Genomic DNA, 24,494 nt, shown 5'->3' with positions numbered 1-24,494 from the left:
AAAGTGCAGGTCCTAGAATGTTAGAGAGTATAAATTAAAGGATATAACAAAATTAATTAATTACCAGAATTCAAATAATTAATAGATGCAAATGTAAAGCTAAAGAAAACAATTATGCACATGTTAAGGTAAGTGCAAAATGCAAGTAACTCGATAATTAATTATTTACTTGTTGAATCTTGTGTTGTCATCAAACTGAATCCGGTTGAATAAAACGTTAACTTTTTATAATCTGAAATATATTGCATGAGAAGTGTTAACAACGTATAAATCTCCTGCTAAGAAATATTTGTCCTTCTCACTCCTTCCCCATTAAAACAAACTTTAGAGGAGACTAATTATAACATTAGGTTTACACTACTAATTTTAAGAAAGCAATATCACCATATATGTATAATTTAACCTTGTAGCATGTGGACATTGATGATGTAAGATACATTATTACCAATAAAGCTTAACCAAGAGGTCTCAAGTTTGAGTCATTTTGATACGAAGTCGCCTTTGTTAAGGAGCTTAACACACGTATATGAATATGTGTATCACCTTTTCATTTATTTTCTTTATTATTGTGACAAAATTCGTACATATATGGCTTATGAAGCTCCTATAAATTCATTCTCACCTTACTTCATTTTACATGAGTTGATTTGAGGTAACAAATTAAGTATGGCTTTTACGTCAGTAAAGGCCATAGTGCTCATACAAGTATTAGCATTAGTAGTTGCCTCTTTCTCAGAGCTCAGCTTTGGTGAAGTCACTGAAAATTCGTCATTAGACAATCATGAGGAAAATGAAATCATCTCAACCAAAGGGTTCGGGTTTGGGTTTGGACGCCTTCCTAAGAGAAGTCCCTCTACCCCTACACCTGTTAAACGGCCATCACCTTCACCATCACCACCAGCTAAGTCACCACCACCACCTTCACCTTCACCACCACCACCAACTCAATCACCACCGCCACCAACACCCTCACCGCCACCACCCTCACCATCACCACCACCACCAGTTCAATCACCTCCACCGCCATCACCACCACTAGCTCAATCACCTCCACCGCCACCAACAATACCACCATCAGCACCTCCACCACCAGCTCAATCACAAAAACAAACACCTCCACCGCCACCAACAATACCACCACCAGCATCTCCAACACCAGCTCAATCACAAAAACAAACACCTCCACCGTCACCAATTGCTCCGCCACCAGCAATCCAACGTGCACCACCACCTTCTCAGCCACCAAAACTCCCACCACCACAATCACCACCAGCTACTCAGCCACCAATAAGCAGACCGCCGAAGCCATCACCACCTACTCAGCCACCAATAAACAGACCGCCGCAGCCATCACCACCTACTCAACTTCCAATAAGGAGACCACCACCAGTTACTCAGCTACCAATAAGGAGAACACCACCGCCATCACCACCAACTAATAAACCACCTAACAGGTCATCACCACCACCACCAACTGATTATGATGAGCCGCCAAACATCGAGCCACCCGTTGATCAGGAGCCACCACCCGTTTCTCATGAGCCTCCATTTGTTGAGCCACCACCAACTAATCAACCACCTATTAAACCATTTCCACCAACTCTAAGTCCCCCATTTATTCCACGAATCACACCACCGGTTAAGCTTCCACCGCCGACAATTCATCCCGCCGGAAAGCCTCTAATCGTCGTCGGCCGTGTTAATTGCAAATCTTGCAGTAGCAGAGGGCTTCCTTCTCTCTTTAAAGTCTCCCCACTCCACGGTTATTTCACTACCCTTTTTTCTCTTCATTACTATATTCTCATTCTATTTGCATTTTCTCAAACACAAACACAAATGCGACGTGTAAAAAGGTACTAAAACAGTGCCACATACAATAGAACGGGTTGTTGATCCACCAATTCATTACCTCAATTCAATTTAACATAACCCATTTCAATTCGTTTAAAATTGTATTGATATGTAATTTAATTTGGCTAATGAGAAATCTTATCAGAATATTTTTAAAAGACTTTTTTTCAATTTGATATGTTATATATAGTCATCATAAAGAAAAAAAATAATTTTCTTAGATACTAAAATAGTTTAAAAGAACAATAAAATAATTAAGCTTGGTAAAAATTGAATTGACATATTATATAATCCATTATCTAATCCGTTTTGATCCAAACAAATTTAGGTTAGATTGGATCTTGACCCGATTATTGTCTTAACCTAACCCATCCAAATTTGACTCAATCTGCCCAATTGCCCCCTACCTAAGCTTGTCAAACTTAAATAATTTTGGATTGAGAATTGGACCAGGATTCTTAATTTATGTGATTCGAATTACAATCATTTTTAAACTGATTAGCTCCTCCCCTGGTTGGACTGCTCCGAAAATTGTATGTATATGTACCGAGAAAGACCAGTTTGAATTGGCTTAAAAAAAATAGTTTTTAAGTCAAAAAATAAAAAGCAAAAAAAAATTTATTTTAAGTTATTTTTAACCTTGTCAAATACTTCATTACCTATTTGTCGAACGATTCACAAATCAAAAACTGACTTAAAAATATCTTAGTATCTTCATTGTCTTTTGCAATTATTATGATTCATGAGCTTATTACATTTAAAATTAACAATGGTTGTGTGGTTTATATACACTACAGGAGCTTCAGTGAAGCTAGTGTGTCACAATAATGGAAGGAAGGCAAATGTTCAAACAGCATTGACAGACAAGAATGGTGATTTCTCTATCACACCCATATCTTTAGCCAAAGCAGATGTACACAAATGCAGAGTATACTTACTGAAATCACCCAAACCAATTTGCAATGTGGCAACAGATTACAATAATGGAAAATCTGGTGCTGTATTGAAACCTATCCTGCCACCTGGCAATCATGCCCCAATGTTTGATTTCTTTGGTGTTGGGCCTTTTATATTCGAAGCGCCAAACAAATTCCCATGCAGAAAGTAAAAATGGAGCTCTTCAATATTAATGGAGTACTTAGCTAGGAAAATAAAAGTATGAAAGGATTTGAGTTTCTGACAAAAATTGTAACAATTTGATATTGACTTCTAATGGATGAATGATAACGAAGTTATGAAAATTAAAAGTTTTTGATATTGCCTTCTGTTGACTTTCATACTACGAATTTTGTTTCCCTCTGTCTTGCGACTTTACACTGGAAACCTGAAAAAAAAATCATATTGTGCTTTGATCGAAAAAATTGTACTATTTTTTCTGATTTAACTTGATAAAACGAAGTAAATTAATGACCATGTTATATTAAATATGTAGAATATATCATATTGTCTTTAGAATCTTGTAGTTCTAATTCCTAAATATGACTTATCATTCCTAGCTATATGAAAATTGTTACGACTAAAATGAGAATACTATAATAAATGAGTTGCTAAATATAAAAATGTCTCAATCCTTTCTTAAATGAATAGGAAAAAAGTATCATATAATTTTTTTATTTATTTTTTAAAGTAAAAATGTACTAATGAGGGTACTAAAGTTTAGGATTAAAATTTAATCGAACTCGATATTTATATCAAACTAATGAATGCGGGATCATATACGTCTTATATACACATATTTATCACTTATTTATAATTAAATAATTATTAATTTCTTTCTAATATTTAACAACTAATGTTAAATTATTTGATTTGATATAAATAATAAGTGAAGGAAAAATTTGCATGTAAGTGTAGTGTAGTGTGTACTACCATATACTATTGAAAAAAAAGATATTACTGAGTGACAATGAGGGAGCTCATGGGCCGGGGTCAGTACTGCTACTTCTGTTAACTGGATATCAAGGCCTGTGCTGACCCAGAAAATGGATCAGCAGGCCCATATAAGCCTGTTAAACAAAGCCCATATACTACTTACTACTTGGATTTGTTATGTGACCCAAGTGTAACATAATACTATAATAATGAGGTGAAAATCTAAACTCTAATAATATTGGAAAAATTACTTAAATACACAACACTTCTTTACCTATTCTCAATATTTCCCTACTCTTTTATTAAAATACAAAAATCTCTTATTTTCCCCCAATTCAACTTAACTGGATACTTTATTAGTTTAAGTATCCATCTGTTATTAATTAAAGTATTTGCGCTGCTATATTATGCATCCGCCCGTTAATTAAGTATTTGTGCTGCTAACAACTTAATAATTTAAGTATCCGCCCGTTATTAATTAAAGTATCTGCGCTGCTATATTATGCATCCGCCCGTTAATTAAGTATCCGTGCTGCTAACAACTTAATAATTTAAGTATCCGCCCGTTATTAATTAAAGTATCCGCGCTGCTATATTAAGTATCCACACTGCTATATTATGTATCCGAAAAACACTAAAAAAAGGGATTTTTGGTAATTAATGAAAGAGTAGGGAAAGGAAGTAATTTCTTTCTTATACTATGTCATTTGCCTAATTTTTACAATAATATTTAGATGAGGCCTCAAGCACAATAAACTGAGAAAAAATGTCTCTTCTTTTTATTTTTATTTCCTTTTTGCTGAAAGCACGAGAAAATTTGTGAAATCTACATTTATCTATTGCTTTCAATTAATCAAAGTGATACATGTATACCTACTCTCATATTTTGTTGATACACATCATTAGTTGTATGTGGTAGTAATATTATTAGAACTAGAGTGTTTTCAATTTTGAAGTTAAAAATATGTTTTAGTGTTATCGTGTTTGCTGTTTTTTCCTTCTTGATCAAAAGATGAAATGTCGTCACGTGATGTACCAAAGATGGAAAAGGGAAAATAATGATCCCTTGTCCAATGTTTAGTACCAATGGGTAATTTGGTTTTGATTTCCAATCAATGTATCTTTCAATAATTGGAGGGTCAAAGTAATATATTCGTTGGACTCGTTTGATAATCTTCAGATTATAATTTGGGATAATAATTTCTGGACAAATTTATTTCACCTGAAAGGTGGATTTATTAAAAAGATTCAAAATAAAATTATGTCCAAATACAACTTAAATTCCAAAAAATATAATTTCAAAGACCCAATTTTTCAAATTTCAAATTTTAACTTTAAAATGTTTAACATAAGAGCTAAGTGTCCGATGTTGATCATTTGAGGATTCAATTAATTAGGATGCAACTTTATGTTAGTTAAAATATTTTCTTATTTAACAAATTCATATTTAAAACTCGAATCGCACATATAATTAAACAGGAATTAGGATTACTAATCCTATACTTAATTAAACCTTACCCAACTTATGAACATTTAAAATGTAAAAGAGAGTTTCCTCGAGAAGTAAACCAGAAATTGAAGAGGCAGCCAGCCTTATTCGGCAAGCTGCTGCTCCAATTTAGCCGTTACTCCTGGAATTCTGTCCTGTATACCAACTCCATCCCCAGTTTTCTATATCAAGACAAAAAGGTATATTATTACTCCAATTCAAAATTAATTATATTTTAACTTCATTAAAAAATTATCAATTATTTTCAGATTATGTTATGTTTTAATTAAAAGAATTTAAACATAATTAGCTGGAATGGGAAAAGCCAATTTGAATGTAGTGATCTGAATATGTCTCCTTTTATAACCATTTACAGGACTAAGATGTTACATTACATATGGAAAATTGTACTAAAGGCATGGTTAGATGTGCAAAATTAGCATGCCCCATCCTGTCCTCTGCATGTGAAGCATTTAGCCACCTGTACAATATCTTCATTATGAATTTTACCCCTTTTATTTGTCCTACTGGCCCATTAAACAGGATCAGATGGACCCCTTAATTCATGATTCCTGATCCTTTTTATTAATCTTTTCATTGTTCATAATAATGTTTCCTTTACTCTATTTTTAAATTTTGTAAATTTTAAATGTCACGTGAATAATTAAAATTAAAGAATTATAAAGATAATAAAAAATTCAAATTAATTGAAACCTAGAGTATTGTTTCAACCCCTTATAAATTCATCCATTTTCCCCTTACACACACCTACTCAGAGTTCAATTCACGGACACCATTTGTCAAAAAAAATGGATTTTGTTCCAACAAAGTCCGTTGGGTTTATTCTTGCTTTTTTACTTATTACTTCCTTCACTGTTCTTGGCCAAAATGATGCTGGCATTGTGGCTTCAGAATTAGCTCCTCATTCTTCTGTTAGCTCCCCACCTGTTGAAGCCCCTAAGCCTCATAAAGGTGGCCACCACCACCACCATAAACACCACTCCCAACCCCCTGCTTCTCCTCCCTCCCACTCATCTCCACCACCAGTCAAACCACCAACTCCACCACCACATTCTCCAAGTAAACCATCATCTCCACCAGTCAAACCACCAGCACATTCACCTAGCAAATCACCTTCTCCGCCAGTCAAACCACCAACACCACCTGCACATTCTCCTAGTAAACCACCAGCTCATCCACCGGTTAAACCGCCGTCTCCTCTTCCGGCCAGAAAGTTTGTAGGTGTGAGAGGAGTTGTTTACTGCAAAGCTTGCAAGTATAGAGGGGTTGACACCCTCTTGGGAGCTTCTCCTATCCAAGGTCACATCTTTTTACAAATGTTTATTACTCCAAAAATACTTGTCTTAGTTTGATATTGTGATCTTAAACATTTTAATTACTTGAAATATTTCAAAACATACCATAATGTATTATGGTGTAACTTTTTTTTTGTTTTTTGACTATGTTAATTTGTGTTACAGGAGCGGTAGTGAAGCTAGCATGTAACAACACAAAGTACCATTTAACAAGTCTAGGCACAACAGACAAGAATGGGTTCTTCTTTATTCAACCAAAATGGTTGACAACAGCAGGCTACCACAAGTGCAAGGTGTTCTTAGCAAAATCACCAAAAGCAGAATGCAGTGTTCCAACAAATTTCCACAATGGGCAAAGTGGAGCCATGTTGATCCCTGCACCCCCATCTCCTATGACATTATCAAAGCCAGCAGAGCCTGACGTAAAGCTCTTTAATGTGGGACCTTTTGCTTTTGAACCTTCAAAAAATTTGCCCTGCAAAACTATTGTGAGATACTGAGTGGTCATTGTGAGACTATTGTACTACATGGTTGGGAAGTGAGAAAAGTAAGAAGCTAGCTAGCTAGTAGTACTAGATTATTGGGAACTGAGAAGTGTGTTTGAGACTTTTAATTCTTGTTTTTGTGAATTTTAATGATGATTTAGTTGTTTGTACTAGGGTGCTTCCTTTGATTATGGCTTGGTTGGTTTAGGAGTAAGTATTTAAGGCCCATTTTGTTAAAATTAAGTTTTCCTCTGTAATTGGTCAAAAAAGAAACTGACATACATTAGCATTCCCAGAAACATGTCGCAAAATGTTGATACAAAATAATCAAAAAGAAAACGAAAGAAAAAATGAAGTGAAAAGTAATCTTGGCTGTAGCCTTTTAGATGACCAACATCTCAGATTGAACATATACTTTTTTTAAATTCTTGGACAAAGTTCCATGATGCATCCCTTACCATAGTCGATAAAGTGATGCAATAGTTTTATTATAGAATGACTATTTTTAATGATAAGCTAATTTCTAATTGAATTAATTGCAACTGGGAGCTTCGAAAGTTTCATCGGTTTTGCTCTAAATAATAAAACGTTCGTTGAAAATTCTTTATAATTTCTTTATGAAATAATTTTAAAATAATCAAAACCGAAATAACTTCATATCATCCAACCAAAATGGGGTTCGATCAACGATTAATGACCAAAAACACCGGTCAAATTTGTCTTTGATAAAATACAAATTAGTAGTGTGAGCAAATGGAAAATATTTGGCTAGTTTGAAACGTTTGAGCAAATGGAAAATATTAAAAATAATACTTAGTAATATGTTTAGGATGGAAGAAAACGTTTTCTCTGCCAGAACAATTTTTTTAATTATGGTGAAATTGAATTATATATATATATAAGTTTCATAAATAATATTTCGTTCTTCCTTATTCTCCAAAAAACACACCTGCCCCAACCCCCTATCCACCAAACCCCATACTCCTACCTCTATTTTCATTTGGCTTCTATATCTACTGATATTTCGATTAAATTAGTGAAGAAAAAATTAGTAGGGTTTACATATGTAAAAAATAGGAAGCTTTACATTATTTTAGAGTCAATTCCTTAAATTGTCACCCAAGTTTAGAAAATTGCTTTGAAATATCATTTATGTTTCATTTAGGACCAAAATATCACTCAACTATTATGATTTCCCTCCAAATATATTTAACACTTCAAAAGTTCACTCTCTCCTGATTGGCACGTCATGTCATAGAAGTTTTTTTTTTTAAGAATAGACTTAATTAATTCATCAAACTCATTTTACTAAAATAATGATCTTATTATTTTCTAAAAAGTATATATTAGTTTATTAAGAAGAGATTTTCATGCTTAAGAATCTTTTATCATAATTATTTTTTTATTTTTTTATGCTATGAAGAATAGTTTTTTTAAACTTACTATAATGTCATCAATTTTGAATACTTATAAACACGTATATTCAAAAATATTGATATATAAATCACTCATGAATGTCAACTTACATCAATTAATCATACATTATATATGAGATCAATAATATTAAAGGTCAATTACCTGTTAAAAAATAATCAATTGGGTCCTTTGAAGTCCATATTTACAATAACTTTTTTTTTAAAAGAAAATAGAAAGTTAATAATATTTATATTAGAAAATAAAATTTTGATCTTTATTTATCAGTATATTAATCTCATATAATATGTAAATTATTGAATTAAAATAGGCAATTCAATTAATTATTACTTGTATTTCATGAATTTGGGATGAGATAAGAATATATATTGGTGTTTAATTGTATGATAAGATAAAATATAATATAATATAGAAATAAAAAATAAAAAATAAAAAATAAAGTTAAATAATAATTTTCTCTTTCTTACCAACTTTTTTGTCAACCTTACAAATTTATTTGAATACTTTTAAGAAAAAAATGCTTCAAATTTTCAAATAATTTACTTAGGGATTTTGAAAATTACCAAGTAATAATTGCACACAAAAAAAATTCATTGAATTTTTTTGGTAAAAAAATATAAAGGAAATAGTTTTTTTTTTATATAATCTTCATAAATTCTCATGTAATTTATATGTTTGTTTTGTAGAGACATCATTGATGAATTAAATAGGTCTATTGTTTTTTTAAAATGATGATTTAATAACATGACATAGCAACTAGAATAGAAGGAGACTTTTGAGATATTTAGTATTTTATTTTTTTTTGGATAAAAATAGTAATAATATTATTCACTTTCTATTTTTTCCAAGAAAAAAATATTGTAAGCATGAATTTCAAAATACATAATTAATTTTATTGTAATAGCTAATTGACATTTAATATTATTGATTCATTATAAAATTTATGATTAATTGATGTAAGTTAGCATTCGATTTGTATATCGATGTTTTTTTTGAATGTATATGTTTATAAGTATTCAAAATTGATGATATTATATTACGTTTTAAAAATCTATTCTTTATAACATAAATAAATAAAAAGTTTAATTATAATAAAAGATTCTTAAGTATGAAGATTTATTCTTGATAAACTAATATATATATATATATATATATATATATATTAAAATAATATGATCATTATTTTAGTTAAATGAATTTAATGAATCAAATTAGTCTATTATTAAAAAAAAAGACTTTAATGACATGTCATGCCAACTAGGAGTGAGTGAGGTTTTTGAAGTGTCAAATATATTTGAATGAAAATAGTGATAGTTGAGTTATATTTTGGTCTTAAATGAAACATAAATAATATTTTAAGGCAATTTCCTAAACTTGGATGACCATTTAGGGAATTGACTCCATTATTTTATTGAGAATATATTTTTTTATCATAAACTTTTTCAATTAATTGGTTCAGTAAAAAATAAGAGAGAATATCGTCATATTTTATAGGAAAAATACATTAAAAAAACCCTGAACTTGACACGAAAACTTACTTTAGTACTTAAACTTTACGGGTAATTATTTACCCCCCTTAACATATTTGAAGTGAATTAATACCACCCTAAAAATATAATACCAATCTCAAGTAAACAAGTGTATTACACACGCGCCACGTCATAGACACATGGGAAATTCTCTAAAAATTTGATTTTTGATTTTTTAAATTCATTTCTTTCTTTCCTTTTCAAAATATTTAAATACTAGTTAATCTTTAGTTCTTAATTAGTTTAAGAAATATTGAAATCATTAGCAGTGACTTTTTTTCAATACTCAACGTCATTTACTGCCATGTCGATTGTCGGTGTTCTTCATTTTTTTTAATTTTTATATACTAATAAAGGTCTAATTCTTAACTAATTCAAGAAAAAACATATTTATTTGTACTATTATTTTTTTAAAAAAAAAAAAACTTTCTCTACCCATTGCTTCAATCGCCATTGCCAACCATTGACATTATAAACTGGTTGACAAAACCTCATCTTCTTTTATGCCCAAGTCTTTATTTTTCAAAAAAAATCATAACTTTTTAAGAAAAATCAAATCTCCAAAGTAAAGAGTAAAAAAAATTATGTGGATCTTGAATGTGATTCTTTTTGTTTATGTGTTTAACGAGAAAATGTACTTTGAATGTAGAGTTTGAAGAAGGAGAAAGAGGATGGGGTGAGGTGGGGATAGGGTGGTGGGGAGTTTGAAGAAGAAAAGACAAGCAGGTAGATGGGGTAGGTGGAGTTTTGAGAAAGCGGGGTGGGGGGTTTGAAGAAGAAGAAGAATGGGGTGGGTGGTTCTTTTTTTTCATTATATATATAAAATGGGACCATTACTTTTTAAAAAAAATAACTTAACGCGCCTTCAAAAAAATTTCTTTTCTTTTTTTGCCACGTCATCCGTTAAGATGGTATTAAATTCACGCGAAATGAGATAAGGGGTTGTAAATAATTACCCGTAAAGTTTAAGTACTAAAGTAAATTTTCGTGCCAAGTTCAGAGAGGGTTTTATGTATTTTCCCTATTTTATAACACAAATTCCTATTTAATTTGAATGGAATAACCTTTATTTTTAATTGTGTGTTGGTCTCCTAGATTTTATGTAAATATTTTGAAATAAATTCAAAAAATATTGTCATTCCTACCAAACACACCCGTGGGGTAGAAAATAAGTTTCTTATCGAAGTATGGGAAGAAATTGAAGTCCTATCAACATCAAGCTCTGCCTAAATGCATGAGTTCCCAGTTCAATAATTATATATTGTGAACCTTGTACGGATTTTTCATAAATTGTCACATGTAAAGTTTAATAAAAGCTGCATGGGATCCAATTCAACAATTTTCTAAATTCATAAATAATTAACGAAACGTTTCATTTTGATACAATTATCCAATTCTATTTACGAAAGGTACATGGGAATATTAAGTAAATGTTAGTACATGTTTAATATTATAAATTTCAAAAATATTTTTGTCTTTCTTGAATCGAATGTAGAAGCCTATTATTAGCCCATCTTTTTTATGAGTGAATTATCATTAATTTTGTTTAGGGGAGCTAATCACTTTCAAAAAGTATTTACATTGTTAAATAATAAATTAACATATTCAATATAATAAACATCAAAGGCATTCTTCATTGCCTACAATGTCACGACTCAGACCGTTGTGATTGACACTCACACTAACTCTCTAGTGGGAGAACCATTACTACAACCCGACTAAACAACTTAACCAAAATAACTAAGGCATTTAAAGATACAGAAACATGTTTAGATGTCTAAAGGACTATGGAGTTTCCATAAACTCCAAAGGTTCAACTACGACAACGAACATACTAATACGGAAGAACAACCCATAGAACCTGAAAGTCATTATACCAAAACATCTAAAATGCAACAAGTCTAAGAAAAAGGGATACAACCCCAACTAATATAAGAAATATCTAAACAATGTCTAAGTCCGAACAGAATGGACTAAACAATAAGAAGGTTGAATCCCCTAAGACACTTGAATCAAGTGTTGATTAATAGCATATAATCGTTTGTTCATATTCAATTTCATTAGGTGTGATCAACAAGACTTCATTCACATACATGCATTACAATGAAGCAATTACCAACATACATCACGCAAATATGAAATCACAATCATCACCTACCTTGAATCCAAGCTTAAATCCCCTAAGACACTTGAATCTTCCCTTTCCGGATTTTTTCCGCTTATTCCAGGTCTACAAACAATTAATATACTCATGCAAGGATCAATAATCAAAGGTCTAATTATCCGGATTATAACAAACCTAATAACCCAAGACCAAACCCATGATCCCAATATCCCAATTAGGGCTTTTCCCACCATAATTCTTCGATCAAAACATTTTCCCAACAATAATTACCCAAGAAACTACGTTCTACAGATCGAAATACAGATTAGGGGAGTAAAAACCTTACCTTTAGCACCAAAAGTTGTGGATAATTGTTAAGAAATATCTCTGGGTCGTTCCTTAGCTCTCAAGATCGAAGGTTGCAGAAAAATAACCTTTTTGGGGTTTATTTCCGACTTAAGTCCCGACTATCCCGCTACATCGACATTCATCCCACTACAGCGGCCCCACTCTGGCGATACTAATCCCTCTTTGGCGGCTTGCGCGGAGACAGAACGTCGAAATTAGAGTTTCAAATCCCCATTTCACAACACACCTTCAACCCATGACATTCAAAAACTACCCGTTCACGCTAAGATCAGTTTCGAGAGTTCTACTCGCCCGAATTCAATTCTGTAAAGTCGTACGATTTTCTTAATGTCTTAGCTATCCACTCATGGGATAAAAAATATAATTATATCTCTCATTCATTACTAGATCTCCCTAGATCTCACTGACTTCGATTTCATCCAAATCTGGACTAGAATAGAAATTCTCAATAGTTACTACCAAAAAAAAAATCGACCTAAATTTTTTTTTCTATTGGTTTTTCCATAACAACATAATCAGGTCGTTACAACCACGACCCACCCGCGCAAATCCACAAATTTAATTAGCAAAAAGAAGAACGGACGAAAATAAAATGATTAGGCCGTGCAATTATTGTCGGTAAATTGATGGGGAGAAATAATTGAGATGTGGGGTCTTTTTCTACAACGTTCACCTTGGTCATTTTTCCACATCTACAAAACACAATTATCACCTCTGGTCAAATCTCATTATAATAAAATCTAAGTGATAATTTGTCAGCTTCACAGATTAATGAACACTATTTTAAAGGAGTTCCCCCTTCTTTTTTTTCTTTCTCTATTCATTTTTGGGACAATCATACCTTGGATACTAAAGAGGTGAAATTATTCTTAATTTGAATGAAGATTTCATGTCATGAGTACCAATGACCATTTATTAATGGGAAGAATTATTACTGTCCCTAAATTAATTATTTTCATAAGAATTCAATACAGAAAATGATTAAATCCTCTAGTAATCAATAAACATCCAAAGAGAAATGACATTTTCTTTTCATAATAAAATAGTGTTTACTAGTTGCTTTTCTATCTTGTTTTTGAAAAATAATCATTCTAATGAGTTTTAAATTTTAAAAATGTAACACCAGAACATTGTCTTGAAATTTCAACATCTTTGAGTTTTACATGTAACATTTAAAACTCTATGATAATTACTATTATAAGTTGAAAGTTACTATTTGTGAGTGAAAATTTTACCTTCTTTTACTGATGTTCGGTAATTTTAAGAATAATTTTCTTACTCCGAAGCTCAAACAAATAGGCGAATATGAATGGATTTAAAAACAACTTTGTTAGTTTATCTATATGACTAAAGTATAAATTGCCTATACAATTTGAGTGTATATGTTGTATATAGGTAGATTTTATATGTATAAGTATATGTGTATTTATTACTATTAAGTATTCATTTCCTATATATACTGTGTAATTATTTTGCAAACTAAATTACTAATATGCTTAAATTTACACTTCAATTAAGGAGCATAAAGCGGTCGTTGTCAAATATAGAACCCAACTAGGTTTGGGTCGAATCTCATAGGGAATAAGGCGAGAACTAAGTCGTATGCGGTTATATTTAACTATTATGTACTTATTTCCGAAACAAAATAGGAAATGGGGAGTCTTCGAGAAATGTTTGAAAGTCAATCCGTAACAAGAAACATTCAATAATAGCACTTGATTTAAGATGATTATAGAAAATTAATCAGAATTGTGTTCACCAAGACTTCTTAACCATTTGTCGGGTAAATTATAGAACTAGGCTCCGCATCATTTGGTATACCAGTTTATCAACTACAACTACGATTAATTAGTTTCTCAACCACATCAATTGTATGTCACTTTCATTCTTCCGAACTAAAAGTGTTTAACTCAAGTAGTTAGACAGGTTCTAAACCTCGAATTTTGTCATTAACTCTTTTTCCAGGTTTTACACCTTTTTACTCAAACAAGTCAAATCTAAGGCAGATCCTAACATTTGCAACCATTAAAAGTAATTTAAATGAAAGAGCTAACAAGATATACGTTAACAATGCAAAGATCATTCTATAAAACTTGTTTTAGGTCAAGTCGCCATGGATTTCAGGTTAGCTACTCATGCTTAATGAAACAAAATAGATAACTGCATTCATTCGAGAAATAAATACTTACCAAGGATGAAAACAACCAACAATATAATTTCAATAAACTATAGAACTCTCCTTCAAAACTTAGCCAAGAGGACATTGGGCTGTCATTTTCCTCCCACACTAAAACCCAAAGAAGCTAGAGAGATGTGATTGAAGCTTGGGCTTATATTAAGATGCAAGCCCAAATATTAACGCTCGGCCCATTAAGCCATTTCAAATCTTGGACCGTGATGGATATCGGCCTATCCAGCCCACCAGTCAACTTGTACAAACCAACAACTTAAATCAGGTTGGCAGTGCAATAGAAAAGGAAAGTTATTACTAAAATGATTTTACAATCGCACAAATATTTAACGTTTATCTTGAACCATAATAACACAATAAATCTTTCCGTTATTAAAGTTTGTATCCACTTAAATCACGATATATGCGAATATTCAACATCATTTTCTCATCATTCCAAAGTCCAAACAAGAGAAAAGAAAATTTAAATCGTTTTTGTATTTCATCTTCATTTCTCGAGTTCCCAAATAAAACGCATTAAACATCTTTTACATATTTAACCATAAAAAAATTTCACTGTAATTGAAGTCAATTTATTGGATTATTTTCGTCGATTAAAATTACAAAAATGAGTCGCAGTATATTACAAATCACATGTGAAGGTTTTTAGAAATTTCTCAACCACCGATAGAAAACAAGGAACAATGACTAGATTAGGTTTTTCCCCCACGTCCGACATTAATTTTACTTTCTTCAGTTTAAAAGAAATTAAGGATCGAGTTGATTTAATAACGATCATATGAAATCCTCCAAATGTCATATTTCAATTTTTTATTTTAATAGAAGACTCAGAAAGAAATATTCTTGGCATGAATTAATTACTTTATTTTTCAAAAAAATTGATAGACTAGATCACTAAATTCTAACCAAACCAAATGAATATAAATTAACTTTTTTTTTCTTCATCTCTTTTGCTCATAAATCATTTTTAATCAGATAACTATATTATTATTATTTTTAAAAAAAACATGAAAATAAGACGTGATATTATAGTGATATCAGCACGAAAGAAACAAAAAAGTTCACCTTTTTTCTATGAAAAGATAGCAGCGCTACGAAATTTGTGGTCACTTTATATATTTTCTTTGTGGAAATTATTTTTTGGCATTCAGGTTAGTGAAGAATTTGATTCATTTCTTCTTTATTTAGTACTTGATTTATTTCTTCTTTTGTTTCTACATACTGTGTGAATTTCTTTTTCTAATAAGTACAGTGCTTAACATTTTTGTGTACATGTTCTTGAAATACATTTTTATTATCTTTTCCTTTTAGTTGTCTCACAAAAAAAGTACTACATATTCTTAGGCATCTTGTACCTCTCTTATCATTTTGTCTTGGCCCAATTATCCTTCTTGAATTGATGAAATTGTACAAGTGATGGACATGTTCCTTTCGGTTTCCCACAGATGTTCGGAGTCCATATTGGAGTCCCAACTAAATTCGGGGGTGGCGCTTCCAGCAGTGGCGGAGTAAGAAATTTTATCAAGGGTGTTCAAGATTTTTTTTTTCTTTCTAATAAGTGAATTGAATATTATTTGTTTAACCTAGAAATTCTACAATGAATGATCCCAACATTTATCGATATCAAAAACAAACAATCGTGTTTATTTCTTTTTGATGCATTGATTTTATATGATAAAAATATATGATTATTGTATATAAAGTGAATTATTGATTAAACAAATGCGTTAGCTTTACGAAACATAAATCATACTCTAGCAGATGTTTTGTTTTTCTTAAAAAAAGAAGAAGATAAAATGCATGTATCGATTTTAGCTTTGGGTTTATAGTTGTTAACATATATAAACACAATTTTTAATGTAAATTTTTTTTGTTTCACCCTTTGAAAGTGCATTATATCCTAGATAAAATTAGAAATACATGATATCTAAATTTCAAAATTAAAATAATTTATTCATATATGTTACTCTATATTTTTAAAATTGTAATATTAATAATTAAGAAAATTGAGGAACATTTAAGAATTTCAGGTAAATTAAAATTAATAAATGTATGATGCAAGAATAATGGTGTTTTAAGGTTGTGTTCTGCTCTCCAAATAAAACCAAAAAAAGTTGTGCAATTATGTGGGTTCGAACCCGCGAAGTTCGGGCAGAAATGAGCAAGCTCAACCAATGCACCAAAGGGAGATTTTACATCAAGGATGTTCAACATCAATTATTTATCCTTAAGCTCAGAATCTAGCCTTTGTATATGATGCAATTTTCCGGCGAAGGGTGTTCAGTTGACCACCCTTGGGTGGCTGTAGCTCCGCCCCTGGCTTTCAACATGGTTTTTTTCATACCCTGAATTCAAACATGAGACCTCTGGTTAAGAACACGTAATGGATATGTGTGGTTGCATAGTTGCACAACTTTTCCTGCCCATAAATCACTAATATACAATCTTACAGGTAAGTATTAAAAGTGGGTGATTTAATAAAATAAGATCATTAAACGGTTCAGTGTCTAACATTTGTCCGATGCAAGATTGAAAAATCACGTTTCAATCATCTATTTTGTTATATTGTTCACAAGTCTTATCAGATTGATAGTATTTGCACGTGGTTAATTTTCATAAGTTCATATTAAATTGTATATAAATCTTGTCGGATTAACAAAGTTTATTTGTGTTTAGTTGTTCACAAGTTATGATGGGCGTATAATGACTTTAGTATTATTTTATTTTCCTATTTTGTTAAATTATTTAATGATAATAAATTTATATAGCTTGATATATGGTTATTTTTTTCACTGAAAGTCCGAATCTTGCTTTTCTTTTAACACGTAAAGAAAAGACATGAGCTTTTTATCTTATTCTTAATTTTGGGCACCGAATTTCAATGGCTATTGAGGTAACTGTTAATCTTTTTAAAGAAAAAAAAGACAACCGACTTTCTATTCCACTTAGAGAACGATTCCTTTTTCTACATATAAAATAAAAATCCGATCCTTTGCATTTATTAATTTTGCCATTCGCAAATGTTCCTCTTTTGGAATAATTAACTTATTTCATTCAAGATTATATATAAATAATTTGACTTGACAAGGTAGAGATCTAGGACCTTAACTTTTTGTTAGTGAAAGTATATAATTTTTTTTATTCTGTCTTAATCTTATCTTGAATAGTATGAGGGCTAATGTTTTATAGGATTGTTAAAAATTGTCTAAATCTAGGTTGAAAAATTATATTTTTTCAAATCAATTATATATCTAGAATATATATAGGTTGTTGTTTGAAGCTTGAATTGTTTTCTCTTGATATTTTAATATTGGAATAGTTCCAATGTTTTACATAGTTGTTATTAAAAAGTCGAATATGCCTTATTTAATTACATATTCCTACTAAGATGCTTCTATTTTGAATTAGTTTTTCTTATATTGCTAATTCAATATGCGACTTGTACTTCCATTGATAAAACCATCTATATATTTTATTTAATTCATATGGTATGACTTTCTCAATCCACATAAGTATTATGAAATTAATTTATTATATTCATTTTATATTTCTTAAAATATGCTACCAACTCTATTACATTATTTATTAATAGAAGCCATAATTTATTGTGACTTGCGACTCACGAGGTAGCTTCTTGACTCTTACGTTTGGAAACTACGAATATGAAGAGAAAGGAAAGGAAAATAAAAGGAAAGAAACAAGGATAGACAAATCCTTTTGTTTAATTTGGTGTAAAACAAGAAAATTATTAAAGATAACTAATCTAAATTTCTTGCTCTGACCAAACAAGATGAGTTTTCCACAATTTTTTGGGTTAAAATAATAATTTTGTCCCCTCAATGGTTATGAATTTCATTTTTGATAAATATCTGATGAGCAAGTGCATTTATGATAAATGATTTATCTTATAGTGTGCACTTTTGATCTCTTCCTAGTTCCTTATGAAGATTAACAAATTTTTTAAATTATTACTTATTTTATTATTTAATTTTTCATTTCATGTCTTATATTAAACTTAAATTGTAATTTATCTATGAGTAATAAAATTATTTCAAATACAACAATAACAACAACATGCTAGTGCATGTAGTCTTACTAGGTGGTGTCTGCAGAGGATATGATGTACATATAACTTTACTCCTATCTTATGGAGGTAGAAATAATGTTGTTTTCGAAAGACCCTAAACTCAACTAACTCATAACAAAATAATATTAAAAAGAATATAGAAACGCAAAGCAGACATAACAAATAATAACGAAATTATTACAAAACATATAGAAAATGAATCAGTAACAACATAACATCAAAATAATGTGATAACTGAAACAAAATACATTGTGATAAGTGAAAAAATAACAATGGATATTAAACAGAAACCAAAAAGCAAGAAACAATGAGATTAGTATATAATGCTATTGGAATGCACCAATATATATAACACTCGACTGTATACTAACTTTTTATCATAATCTTCAACCTTCACAACTCTTAATTATCTAGGCTTGTGTCCTTGATAAACTGAAGGTGCATCATATCTTGTCTAGTTACCTCTGTAGACACGTAATTTTTGACCGAACATAAGGTTTTACACCATTTTTATTCCTTAAATATTTCTTCTAGGTCTCCATTAAATATTTTATTTTTTCATCTTATTTTATTAAGTTTATTTTAAAGATTTGAAAACAACAAAAAAAGAATTACTTTTTAAGGTAAGTTTTATTTTTCACTTGTTTAAAAAAGAAATGAAAACTTACAAAAAATATGTATTCTTTTAATTTAAATTTTACTAAATAAGCCAATGTTTTTTAATTATATTTTTAGATTGACTATTTAACTTTTTAGTTCAAACTAACTAATTTAAATTTTTATATATATTTAATTTATAAAATAAAAAATAGCCTAAACTACCCATTACCCCCTAAACCTCTACCCATTTCACTCACACTCACCCCACAATCCCACATTAATCCATCACTCCCCTCAACCACACACACGTACCACACACTACTAAACATCAACAACACACCCCTTCAACCTATATACTGACCAACATACACAACAAAAGGAAAAAAAAAAACGGACAGAAGAAAAGAAAAAGAGAAAAAAAGAACACTATACTACACGAGCAAGAAGAAAAAAAAAGAAAACACTTCCATTTTATTTATTCTTCTTTCAAACAATAATCATACATTCACATCTTTTCTTCCTTACCCATTTTTTTTCATATCAACACAAACACATATACCATCACAAACAACCTACAAAAATTGTGGGTGTTCTAATCGAGCTTCGGTTAAGATTTTGCGGTATTCAACTTTACTTTATCTTATTATTTAATTTATTCATGGAATTTGATGTAATTATTATGATAAGTTTTCTTACACTTTTATTTTATTCATAATTTGATTAAAATGAAGAATGTGTTAAGTGTTATATCTCTTTAATGAATGAAAGTAACTTTATTGGTGGTTATTTTTATTTATCTATTTTCGTTCATTAGTTGTGATGTCTTAAAATGAATGGGTCATGATGTTGTTCATTTCTTGATTTTGATGCTAATAATGATAAAGTAGGAATTATTGGGTTCACAAAATTATTGTTGTTTTATTTATTAAATAAAGAATGAGATTTATTTTAGCAATTCGTCATTGTTTTGTTGGATTAATAAAAAAGTACAATATGAGTATGTCTAATTTCGCCATTAACTTCAAGATAAAATAAAAATAAAAAAATAATATGTGTAGGCCTAATTTTAACATTAACTCTAAGGGTGAATAAAAATAAAAGAATATAAGGTAATCCAAAATTTATATTGCATCCTAGAAGTTAGATTTGTTTTATTTTTATTTGATTTTATTTAATATTTTCTTATAACATTAGATGGGTTTTAGGCATGTAAACAAAAAATAATATTTGTTTCAATTAAGAATGTGGTTACACATCTTTTTTGAAACACTTGAAAGAAATTCAAGGATGTGGTGACATACCTTGATAAAATTATTCTAATATATATTTTAACATGTGGGTTAATTTAATTAAAAGTATCATCAATAAATATAATAATGAAATGAGAAGATTAGTTGTCTAGAATTCAGAAAAGTAAGAGTAAGTACTTTTAATACTAGATGAGTTTTATGCACGTTAAAAAATATCTGTAAAAAATTAAGAATGCGGTTGCGCATCTTTTTTGAGACATTGAAAAAAAAAAACTCAAGGATGCGGTGACGCAACTTGTCCAAAAATATAATAACTTTCATTAATTTAAAATAAGATCACTTATAGATAAAATTAGGTGATGCACTCGAGAGAAGAAAACAATTATGTTCATAAGCTATTTATATGTCAAAAGTCGAGAATGCAGTTATGCATCCGATTTGAGACCAAATAAAAATTCAACAATAAAAATACGAGCAAATCATAGCCTATACAAATTATCCAAAAATATATCAAGATAAGTATAAGTCAATAAAAGCGACCGTGCTAGAACCACGGGATTCGAGGGATGCCTAATACCTTCCCCTCGTTCAACAGAATTCCTTACCCGAATTTCTAGTTCGTAGACCAAAACTAAAAGAGTCATTTCCTATTGATTAGGGATTCGAAAAGGTGACTTGGAACACCACAACTCAATTCCAAGTGGCGACTCTGAAAATATAAAATAAATCCCTAAATCAATACCGTCACTTAAATTGGAAAAAAACACTTCCACCGCCTTGCGCGAAAAAGGGGTGTGACAACCTCCCACCAATACTTCTTCGAACAACATCTACCTCTCCTTAACCTCGCCACTGCCAATCTCTTAGCCTCCTTACTGGGCCATTTGCACATCTCCTCTTCATTCTAATGGAAGACTAAATAGGGACACATGGCACAATCTTATCCGTCGATCCGATATTTAATAAATGTCGGGTTGATGGATAAGATTATGATACGTGTATGTCCGTTAGTATAAAGGGTATATATGCTCAAATTTTTGGACGGCAGGGGCACCAAAAGTATGACGGAAGATATTTGCATACGATTTACGATAGTTTGGGGCATATTTTACTACAAAAAAACCCCAAATTGCCAACAAATTTTACTAACAACTTAAGTTGGTTAGTATTCTACTAACAAATTACCAACATATTTCTAACCGAATTATATTTTAAAACTTAACAACGAAATTCTAACAGATTACCAATCAAAATCTTACTAACTAAGTATTTTAGTTAGTAAATACGGCGGGAAAAAATGGCGCCAAATTTAGCAACATTCTATCAATGGATTACCAATTGAAATATTACTAACGCACACCTTTTGTTGGTAATATTACCAACGAAGTATATATTGGTTGGTAAATATGACAAAAAATTGTTTATATAATTTATTAACATATTACCAGTGAATTACTAACCAAATATTTACCAACGGCAAGATTGTGTTGCTAAATTTACCAACCAAATATAAATGTATTGGTAAATTAGTAACGAAATGTAATTTGTTGGTAAACTTGCCAACCAATATCCAATTAGTTGGAAATTTTGCCGACGAATAAAGATTGTAGTTAGTAAATTACTAACATCATTATAATAGTTGGTAATATACCAACCAATCATTAATCCATTGGTAAAATTTACCAACATATTAATTATTAGTTGGTAATATTACATATGAATGTTTAGTTGAATAGTAACTATTATCAATTGTGATAAAATTTATTGGTAAATTATTAATTAATAACTTATATTTGAATAGTTGGTAAATTTACCAATTGAAGTTAATTTTTTTGGTAAATCAACGTCTAGTGTTGAGGCTTTCATATCCAGTTTATGTCGTTAGGCGTTTTAACTTTTAAATTTTAGCCAAAACTTGACTTTGGTCAATATTTTATGTAAACGTGCTCAGATTAGAACTCTGTCAGTGTCATTAGCTTCGATAGGTCATTTTTTATCTAACAGGAAGGTTGGTTCAAGTTTTGAGGCTTCCATTTTTTGTTTGTGCTGTTAGGTGTTTTAAATCTTATGTTTTGGCCAAAATTTGACTTTGGTCAATATTTTTGTGAACATGCTCAAATGAGAATTTCATCAGCGTAATTAACTCCAAAGGTCATTTTTTATCTATTAGGATGGTTGGTTCGGGTTTTGAGGCATTCACTTTTAGTGTGTGCCGTTAGGTGTTTTAACTTACAAATTTTGGCCAAAATTTAACTTCGGTCAATATATTTGATAAACATGCTCAAATAAGAATTTCGTCAGTGCAGTTAGATGCAGAAGGTCATTTTTTATGTAATAAGATAGAGAGTTCGGGTTTTGAGGCTTCCGTTTTTAGTTTGTGCCGTTAGGCATTTTAACTTTTAAGTTTTGGCCAAAATTTCACTTTAGTCAATATTTTTTATAATCGTGCTCAAATTGAAATTTTGTCACCGCGATTAGCCATATAAGTTCAGTTGTGGTCTCATAGGATGGTTGGTTCGGGTTTTGAGACTTTTATTTTCAGTTTGTGTCGTTAAGCGTTTTAACTTTTGGCTAAAATTTGAATTATGTCAATTTTTTTGGGAAACATGCTCAAATTTGAATTTCGTCAGCGCGGTTAGCTCTGGAAAGTCATTTTTCGTCTAATAGGATGGTTGGTTTGGATTTTGAGGTTTTCATATTCAGTTTGTACCGTTAGGCGTTTTAACTTTTAACTTTTGGCCAAAATTTGACTTTCCTTAACACTGTCAACTTGTACACTACATACATTTAGAAACACATCATGATATAATGATATGTGTCATATTGAAATTAATTTAACTTGTTATCATAGATTTTGGATTGTTTCATTCAAATATGATTTATAAAATTGATATTAATATTTTTGGATTTATATTCGTGCTCTTATATTTTTAAATGCAATAAATCAATAAATATTTTACTATTGAATAATCATTCAGTTAATAATATTTTGAACATATTGTCAATCAATTAGTAACGTAACATTGAACTTGAATGATATATTACCAACAAACTAATGATCAATTAGTAAATTTATTAGAAAAACAAATAATCATACTAACGTATTTAAAATTTATTACCAACAAGGGTTGTGGTGGAGTGGTAAGTACTCATTCATCCTTAACCAAGAGGTCTCGAGTTCGATTCCTCTTGGGTACAGAGTCGCCTTTGTTAGGGAACGCTTTATCCCCCAATGTGGGACTTTCCGGCGTGAATCCGGATTTAGTCGGGCTCCAATGTGGGTACCGGACACCGGATGGTAAACCAGGGGACTTTCCTGGCGTGAATTCGGATTTAGTCGGGCTCCAATGTGGGTATCGGACACCAGATGGGAAACCAAAAAAAAAGAAAAAAAGTATTTAAAATTTATTGGTAAATTACCAACATAAATTTTCTGTTACTAAAATTGAAAACCAATTACCAATGTATCTTGAAAACTTTACTATTAACATTTGTTACTATAAAACGGAATCAAATAATAAAGAAAAAAATTTACCAACTCCTTTTCAATTCATTAGTAAAGGTACTAACAATATACTAACCAAAAATTAGTTGGTGAATTTACCAACGGAAATTTCAGGGCCATGTTTCAAAATTTTGTAACAACATCTTTGGGTGTTTACCAACTGATTTTTGGTTGGTAAGTTTACCAACAAATTAAAATCGGTTGGTAATATTTACCGACGAGCCTTTTAGCAACGGATTAATATAAGTTGGGATTTGGTTGGTAACTCAATTTGCCAACCAAGTTGATCAATTTACCAACGAATTTTTTTGTTGGTAATTGAGATTCCTTTTGTAGTGTTTATCCTTTTTCCCTATAAAATATGTATGTGTCATAAATTAGGTAAATCAGAACAAACTTTTATTCCCAATTT

At 30.5% G+C, this 24,494-nt stretch overlaps 2 protein-coding genes across 2 annotated transcripts; both read left to right on the top strand.

Annotated features, from left to right (window-relative positions):
• The first annotated feature begins 645 nt into the window (after window positions 1-645).
• On the top strand, window positions 646-3,122 carry LOC125822702 (pistil-specific extensin-like protein). Its single transcript, XM_049502134.1, has 2 exons — window positions 646-1,762; window positions 2,649-3,122. The coding sequence occupies exons 1-2, from the start codon at window positions 667-669 to the stop codon at window positions 2,957-2,959; spliced, it is 1,407 nt and encodes a 468-aa protein (XP_049358091.1). The 5' UTR covers window positions 646-666; the 3' UTR covers window positions 2,960-3,122.
• Window positions 3,123-6,000: 2,878 nt separating this feature from the next.
• On the top strand, window positions 6,001-7,182 carry LOC125822728 (pistil-specific extensin-like protein). The gene is made up of 2 exons (XM_049502166.1): window positions 6,001-6,532; window positions 6,694-7,182. The coding sequence occupies exons 1-2, from the start codon at window positions 6,022-6,024 to the stop codon at window positions 7,026-7,028; spliced, it is 846 nt and encodes a 281-aa protein (XP_049358123.1). The 5' UTR covers window positions 6,001-6,021; the 3' UTR covers window positions 7,029-7,182.
• The last annotated feature ends 17,312 nt before the right edge of the window (window positions 7,183-24,494 follow it).

The sequence above is a fragment of the Solanum verrucosum genome, unplaced genomic scaffold, assembly GCF_900185275.1.
Source record: "Solanum verrucosum unplaced genomic scaffold, falcon-dt-bn FXZP01000103.1, whole genome shotgun sequence".
Taxonomy (NCBI): domain Eukaryota; kingdom Viridiplantae; phylum Streptophyta; class Magnoliopsida; order Solanales; family Solanaceae; genus Solanum; species Solanum verrucosum.
Note: the sequence above shows the minus strand (reverse complement) of the source record. Positions and strands in the feature narration are given on the sequence as shown.

What these genes read in the sequence shown, in the direction of transcription:
- LOC125822702 (XM_049502134.1), top strand. Translation starts at nt 667, where the DNA reads ATGGCTTTTACGTCAGTAAAGGCCATAGTGCTCATACAAGTATTAGCA. An exon ending in TAAAGTCTCCCCACTCCACG is followed by an intron (nt 1,763 to 2,648) that starts GTTATTTCACTA and finishes TATACACTACAG; the next exon opens with GAGCTTCAGTGAAGCTAGTG.
- LOC125822728 (XM_049502166.1), top strand. Translation starts at nt 6,022, where the DNA reads ATGGATTTTGTTCCAACAAAGTCCGTTGGGTTTATTCTTGCTTTTTTA. An exon ending in GGGAGCTTCTCCTATCCAAG is followed by an intron (nt 6,533 to 6,693) that starts GTCACATCTTTT and finishes TTTGTGTTACAG; the next exon opens with GAGCGGTAGTGAAGCTAGCA.